This window comes from Hylobates moloch, unplaced genomic scaffold, assembly GCF_009828535.3.
Source record: "Hylobates moloch isolate HMO894 unplaced genomic scaffold, HMol_V3 SCAFFOLD_2, whole genome shotgun sequence".
NCBI classification, from domain to species: Eukaryota; Metazoa; Chordata; class Mammalia; order Primates; family Hylobatidae; genus Hylobates; species Hylobates moloch.
Genome location: NW_026652277.1, coordinates 168,721,098 through 168,729,170, shown reverse-complemented (window position 1 = coordinate 168,729,170; position 8,073 = coordinate 168,721,098). Strand labels below are relative to the sequence as shown.

Here is an 8,073-nt window from a genome sequence, read left to right as displayed (position 1 = left end):
TGATGTTGGTGGGGATGATGATGGTAGTTGGGGTTGCAATGTGGATGGTGATGATGATGATAATGATCATGAGGCATAATCTTAATCCTCACAATGACCTTATAGGTTGGTACAGGTGAGAAAGCTGAGGCTAAAAGAGATTAACTAACTGCTCAATCTCATAAGGAAGATGGGAGAGCCAGAACTCACACACAGATCTTTATGGTTTTAGCTTCGTGCTTTCATCAGTTGAGGAATTGTAGAGGATCTGTTTGCTTTTTGGCTGCCCAGCAGCCTGTCACACTATATCCTCTAATCCTGTTGAGGGAACTACCCTTTGCCCCCATCTTGGTATGAGTGTGGTCCTGCGTCCACCTCCAGCATGGAACAGCTGATGCAGGTTGGAGTTAATCAGTGACAGGTTTAGGGGCAGGTTGGTGACACAAGTTCGACCTCTCAGAGCTGGAAGACTATTGTTTGTGTAATGGGGAGAGTGGCCTTCCTTATTTCTTTCCTGGCAGAGCCAGAGCCACCACAGCATCTGCAGCCACGAGAATGTCACATTTGTGCCCAAGAATAATGGACAGGGTCTGAGGCCATGATGTGAGCCTGCAGAATTTTCAGTTCACTAAGAATTTCTCTTTTTTGCTTAATCCAACTTAAGTTGCATTTTCTGTCACTTGCAAGAAAGAGTCAAGTTAGATACAACTCTATTCCGTATTATTATCAGGAGCTGCCATGATGGAGTTCTTAGCATGTGCTCAGTGCTTGATGCACTTTCTTATTGTTTCTCCCCCAGTAGTCCTGCAGCCCACATTTCAGCTGAGGAAACAATCAACGAGAGTTCATGGCCCACCCTTCCTCCCTCCCTTCCTTCCTTCCTTCCTTCCTTCCTTCCTTCCTTCCTTCCTTCCCTTCCTTTCTTCTTTTCTTCCTCTTCTTTTCTTTTTTTCTTCTTTTTTTCTTTTTTCTTTTTTTTTTTCTTTCTTTTTCCCACATAGGGAGTGCAGTGGCACAATCTTGGCTCACTGCAACCTCCACCTCCCAGGTTGAAGCGATTCTCCTGCCTCAGCCTCCTGCCTCAGCCTCCTGAGTAGCTGGGATTACAGGGGTGCACCACCACACCTGGCTAATTTTTGTATTTTTGGTACAGACGTGGTTTCACTGTGTTGGTCAGGCTGGTCTCGAGCTCCTGACCTCGTGGTCTGCCCGCCTCAGCCTCCGAAAGTGCTGGGATTACAGGCGTGAGCCACTGCACCCGGCCAGAGAGTTTATGACTTTTCTAAGTCCTGACAGCCAGTAAATGGGAGCCAGGGTTCCAATTCAGGTTTGTCTGTACTGTCCCACACCTTCTCTGAGCCTCAGGTTCCTCATTTGTAAACTAGGAACAATAATATGTAATTCATAGAGGTTTGCAGCATTTAAATTTTTAAAAATGCAAAACACTGGGAGCAGCCTGGCACACCCATAGGTGTTCCTCATCTGCCAAGGTTCCTTTTACTTGGCCTCAATGCTCCCAGACCCAGTAGTGCAGAAAGGGAGATCAAGAAATCAAGGAGGTGAAGTTTTTAAATAGTAGGAAAAGCACAGGAAAAGGAAAGCCAACTTTGAAATCATCTAGACCATTCATTTTTAAATGTTTGGTTAAACAAAGAAAACAAAAACAAAAACAAAAAAACCTTTCTTCAGATGAAAACTTATGCAAAGGCTGATGTGAAAAACACCACTTAAAAATGCTGGGTTTTTGAATGAGGGGTTAGAGCTGAGTGGTACAAAGAGGTAACATGCCTAGTCCAGGTCTATCTAGCTAGTGGCAAAGTCAGAACGCATTTCCAGGGCTTCAGACTACTAATGCCCTCCCAGTACCTCTGAGAAACTGGAGCAGGGATCCTAAGACAGTCTTAGTGTTTCAATGGCCAAGGGGGCTAGGCTGATGGATATAATTATTGTCAGGGCATACTGCAAAGAGAAGAAAGAATCCCTAAAATGTATTACAGGTGCTGATACCACATCCTGCACAAATGTTCCCTCTCTTGTTCTCATCCACACCCATCAACCAATACCAAATGTGGTCCTAGACCTGGGGCCATGGGACCTGTCCGCCTCTCCCCCAGCCGTAGGTCCCCTGTTTAACACCATCCCACTTACATTAGACATGTGGGTATTTGGGAAGAAGACTAGTCTAATGATAACTTTTGTTGTTATTGTTTTACATTATGTTAAGAAAGCCAGTCTGGCTAATTTCACAGGAAAAATAATCTAACACTCTTAACTTGAGGGCTGGGTGAAAACCCCACTTACCCAGGGAAGCAATATGACTGCTGAAATTATGGATTAAGAGACTCAAAGACCTTTGCTGTTTTTTTGCTTGTTTTAGGTGTAGGGAAATATACAAATTAAAAATGGATCACACCCCAAAGCTTCAACACCAAAAATACCTTGCTAACATACCACACTGTGAAACCAAAGACAAGAAATCAACTTCAAATAAAGACCCTGCACAAGGCTTTGGCCCTGTAAAAACATCCAAAGAACAAGTCTATTGGCTGTATTCAACCTACACTGCAGTTAAAGGAACATAAAGGCTGGAGTGCCATATGTCCTCCAAACAACCACACCAGTTCTCTAACAGGGGTTCTTAACAAGGCTGAGCTGGCTGAAATGACAGAACTGGAATTCAGACTATGGATAGGAATGAAGATCATCAAGATCCAGGAGGATGGCAAAATCCAATCCAAGGAAATTAAGGATCACAATAAAATGATATAGAGCTGAAAGACAAAATCCCTGGTTTAAAAAAGAACCTAATGGATCTGACAGAGCTGAGAGCTGAGAAACAAACTATAAGAATTTCACAAAGCAATCTAAGTATTAATAGCAAAATAAACTAAGCTGAGGAAAGAATCTCAGAAATGGAAGACTGGCTTTCTGAAATAAGACAGTTGACAAAAATTAAGAAAAAAGAATGAAAAGGAATGAACAAAGCCTCCAAGAAACATGGGATTATGTAAAAAGGCCAAATCTACAAATCACTGGCATTTCTGAAAGGGATGAGGAGAAAGTAAACAATTTAGAAAACATTTCAGGATATTGTCCATGAAAACTTCTTCAACCTTGCTAGAGAGGCCAATAGTCAAATTTAGAAAATACAGAGAACCCCTGCGAGATTCTATACAAGAAGATCATCCTCAAGACACATAATCATCAGATTTTCCAAGGTCAAAATGAAAGACAGAATGTTAAAGGCAGCTAGAGAGAAAGGACAGGTCATCTACAAAGGGAACCCCATCAATCTAACAGCATACCTCTCAGCTGAACCCCTACAAGCTAGAAGATATTGGGGCCTATATTCAATATTCTTAAAAAATATCCACCCAAGAATTTCATATCCAGCCACACTAAGCTTCCTAAACAACAGAGAAATAAGATCATTTTCAGCTAAGCAAATGTTGAGGTAGTTGGTTACCACCAGAACTGCCTTACAAGAGATCTTGAAAGAAGCACTAACTATATAAAGATGGCTACCAGCCAATACAAAAATATACTTAAATACGCAGACCAATGACACTATAAAACCATCACACAAACAAGCCAGCATAACAACACAATGAGGGCATCAAATTCACACATAGCAATACTAACCTTGAATGTAAATGGGCTAAATGCCCAACTTAAGAGGCACAGAGTGGTAAGCTGGATAAAAAGCAAGACCCAGTGGTATGCTACCTTCAAGAGACCCATCTCACATGTAATGACACCCATAGGCTCAGAATAAAAGGATGAAGGAGAACCTACCAAGCAAATGGAAATCAGAAAAAAAAAGCAAGGGTTGCCATCCTAATTTCAGACAAAACAGACTTTAAACCAACAAAGACCAAAAAAGACAAGGGCATGACATAATGGTAAAGGGTTCAATTCAAAAAAGAAGATCTACTATCCTAAATATATGTGCACCCAACACAAAAGCACCCAGCTTCATAAAGAAAGTTCTTAGAGACCTATAAAGAGACTTAGATGCCCACAAAATAATAGTGGGAGACTTCACTACTCCACTGACAGTATTAGATCATCGAGGCACAAAATTAACAAAGATATTCAGGACCTGAACTCAGCATTGGACCAAATGGATCTGATAGACCTCTACACAACTCTCTTTCCCAAAACAACAGAATATACATTCTCATCACCAATGGCACATACTCTAAAAATCAACCACATAATTGGACATAAAACAATCTTCAGCAAATGCCAAAGAACCAAAGTCATACCAAACACACTCTCAGACCACAGCACAATGAAATAGAAGTCAAGACTAAGAAAATTACTCAAAACCGTACAATTACATGGAAATCAAACAACATGCTCCTGAATGACTTTTGGGTAAATAATGAAATTATGGCAGAAATCAGGAAGTTCTTTGAACTAATGAGAATAAAGATACAACATACCAGAATCTCTTGGACAGAGCTAAGGTAGTGTTAAGAGAGAAATTCATAGCACTAAATGCTAGCGTCAAGAAGAAAGATCTCAAATCAAAAATCTAACATCACAATGGAAAAAAAAATTAGAGAAACAAGAGCAAATCAATCCCAAAGCTAGCAGATGGCAAGAAATAACCAAAATCAGAGCTGAACTGAAGAAAGTCAAGACATGAAAATTCATTCAAAAGATCAACAAGTCCAGGAGTTGGTTTTTTGAAAACAGTAATAAGATAAGTAGGCTGCTAGCTAGGCTAATAAAGAAGAAAAGGGAGATAAGACCAAAATAAACACAATTGGAAATGACAAAGGGGATGTTAGCACTGATGTCACAAAAATGAAAATAACCATCAGAAACTACTACAAACAGCTCCATGCACACAAACTAGAAAACCTAGAAGAGATGGATGAATTCCTGGACACATACACCCTCCCAAGACTGAACCAGAAGAAATTGATTCCTTGAACAGAATAATAATGAGCTCCAAAATTGAATCAGTAATAAATAGCCTACTAACCAACAAAAGCCCAGGACCAGATAGATTCACAGCTGAATTCCACCAGATGTACAAAGAAGAGCTATGACCATTCCTACTGAAACCGTTCAAAAAAATAGAGGAGGAGGGTCTCCTCTCCAATTCATTCTATGAGGTCAGCATCATCCTGATACCAAAACCTGGCAGAGACAGAAAAACAACAAAAAACTTCAGGCCAATATCCTTGATGAACACTGATGCAAAAATCCTCCGCAAAATACTTGCAAACCAAATCCAGCAGCACATAAAAAAGCTAATCCATCATGATCAAGTAGGCTTTATCCCCAGAATGTAAGCTTGGTTCAACATACGTAAATCAATAAAGGTGATTCATCACATAAATAGAACTAAAGACAAAACCCACATGATTATCTCAATAGATGCAGAAAAGGCTTTTGATAAAATTTACCATCCTTTATGTTGAAAACTCTCAATAAACTAGGTACTGAAGGAATATATCTCAAAATAATAAGAGACAGCTATGACAAGTCCATAGCCAACATCATACTAAATGGGGAAAAGCTGGAAGCATTCCCCTTGAAAACTGGCACAAGATAAGGATGCCCTCTTTCACCACTCCTATTCAACATAGTATTGGAAGCCCTGGTCAGAGCAATCAGGCAAGAAAAAGAAATAAAGGGCATCCAGGTAGGAAGAGAGGAAATCAAATGATCCCTGTTTGCAGATGACATGATTCTATATCTAGAAAATCCCACAGTCTCAGCCCAAAAGCTCCTTCAGGTGTTAATCAACTCCAGCAAAGTTTCAGGATATGAAATCAATGTACAAAAATCACTAGCATCCCTTTACACCAACAACAGCCAAGCCCAGAGGCAAATTAGGAACACAGTCCCATTAACAAATGCCACAAAAAGAATAAAATACGTAAGAATTCAGCTAACCAGAGAGGTAAAGATCTCTACAATAAGAATTACAAAACACTGCTCAAAGAAATCAGAGATGGCACAAATGAATGGAAAAACATCCCATGCTCATGGATTGGAAGAATCAGTATCATTAAAATGGCCATACTGCCCAAAGTAATTTACAGATTCATCGCTATTCCTATCAAACTGCCAATGATATTCTTCACAGCACTGTTAAAAAACTACTTCAAAAATTTATATAGAACCAAAAAGGAGCCGGAATAGCCAAGGCAATCCTAAACAAAAAGAACAAAGCTGGAGACATCACATTACCTGGCTTCAAACTACACTTAGGGCTACAGTAACAAAAACAGCATAAGTTTTTTTACCAGTACTGGTAAAAAAAAAAAAAAAAGAAGACACGTAGACCAATGGAACAGAATAGAGAGCCCAGAAATAAGGCCACACACCTACGGACATCTGATTTTTGACAAAGCTGACAAAAACAAGCAATGGGAAAATAACTCCCTATTCAATAAATGGTGCTGGGGTAACTGGCTAGCCATATGTAGAAGATGGAAACTGGACCCCTTTCCTTACACCATATACAAAAATCAACTCAAGATGGATTAAAGACTTAAATGTAAAATCCAAAAGTACAAAAATCCTGGAAGACAACCTAGGCAACACCATCCTGGACATAGGAATGGGCAAAGATTTCATGAAGATGCCAAAAACAATCTCAACAAAGGCAAAAATTGACAAATGGGATCTAATTAAACTTAAGAGCTTCTGGACAGAAAAACTCTCAAGGGAGTAAAGGGAAAACCTAGAGAATGGGAGAAAATATTTGCAAACTATGCACCTGAAAAAGGTCTAATATCCAGCATCTATGAGGAACATAAACAAATTTACAAGAAAAAAAAAACCCATTAAAAAGTGGACAAGGGACACTAACAAACATTTTTCTAAAGAAGACATGCCTGCGGCCAACAAACATGAAAAAAAGCTCAATATCACTGATCGTTAGAGAAATGCAAATCAAAACCACAATGAAAAATCATCTCACACCAGCCAGAATGGCTTTCTAAAAAGTCAAAAAATAACAGATGCTGGCAAGGTTGCAGAGAAAGGAGAACACTTACAGCTGGTGGGACTGTAAATTAGTTCATCCACTGTAGAAAGCAGTATGGTGATTCTCAAAGAGCTAAAAGCAGAACTAACATTCAACCCAGCAATCCTACTACTGGCAATATACCTAGAGGAATATAAATCATTCTACCCTAAAGACACATGCACATGAATGTTCATTGCAGCACTATTCACAGTAGCAAAGACATGGAATCACCTATATGCCCATCAATGACACATTGGATAAAGAAAATGTGGTACATATACACCATGGAATACTGTTTAGCCATAAGAAAGAATGAGGTAATATCTTTTACAGGAACACGAATGGAGCTGGAGGCCGTTATTCTTAGAAAACTAACACAGGAACAGAAAACCAAATACCACAGTTATAGGTGGGAGCTAAATGATGAGAACTCATGGACACAAAGAAGAGAGCAACAGACACTGGGGCCTACTTGAGGGAGAAGAGTGGGAGGAGGGAGAGGAGCAGGAAATACTAAGTATTGGGTACTAGGGTTAGTACCTAGGTGACAAAATAATCTGTATGACAAACCACTGTTTACATATACAAGAAACTTGCACATGTACCCCTGAACCTAAAATAAAAGTTAAAAATTAATTAATTAAAATAAAAATGTTCTGAAAACCAACAGAGAGAGAGAGAGAGAGAGAGAGAGACTCAAAGACACAGTTTTCCTCCCTCTGATCATGTGCCTTGAAGACTGATTAAGACATAGACAGGTGCCCAGGCAAAATCAGGAGTGGGGTGGACCACATTCATGGATAGGAACTTGCACAGCTTTCTCTGAAGTGCTCATTTTGTCACATGGACTGTAGGTCAAAACCAATTCGTTATGTGGCCAATGGAATTTATCTCACCTTGGGTTTCTCCCCAGCCAGTGATGAAACATTCGGTCCGGTCAGCGACCACATAATTTGGGGATGGCAGACAAGCTGGGATTACTTTGTCAGTGATGATGGCAGGACTGAAAGAAAAGCATCAGCAGTTATGTTTGACTGCTCTGCTGGCAGCTGCAGCACCCACAACCAGTCATCCCTGCCTTGAGGCCCCAGAGCCCT

The 8,073-nt window shown here is 40.0% G+C and overlaps 1 protein-coding gene across 1 annotated transcript in view; it reads right to left on the bottom strand.

Moving 5' to 3' along the window:
* PLG (plasminogen) overlaps window positions 1–8,073 on the bottom strand; it is a 73,955-nt gene that overhangs the window by 26,062 nt on the left and 39,820 nt on the right. The window contains exon 17 of the mRNA XM_058435732.1: window positions 7,873–7,979. Coding sequence (XP_058291715.1) covers window positions 7,873–7,979 — 107 coding nt within the window. The remainder of the gene's footprint in view (window positions 1–7,872; window positions 7,980–8,073) is intronic.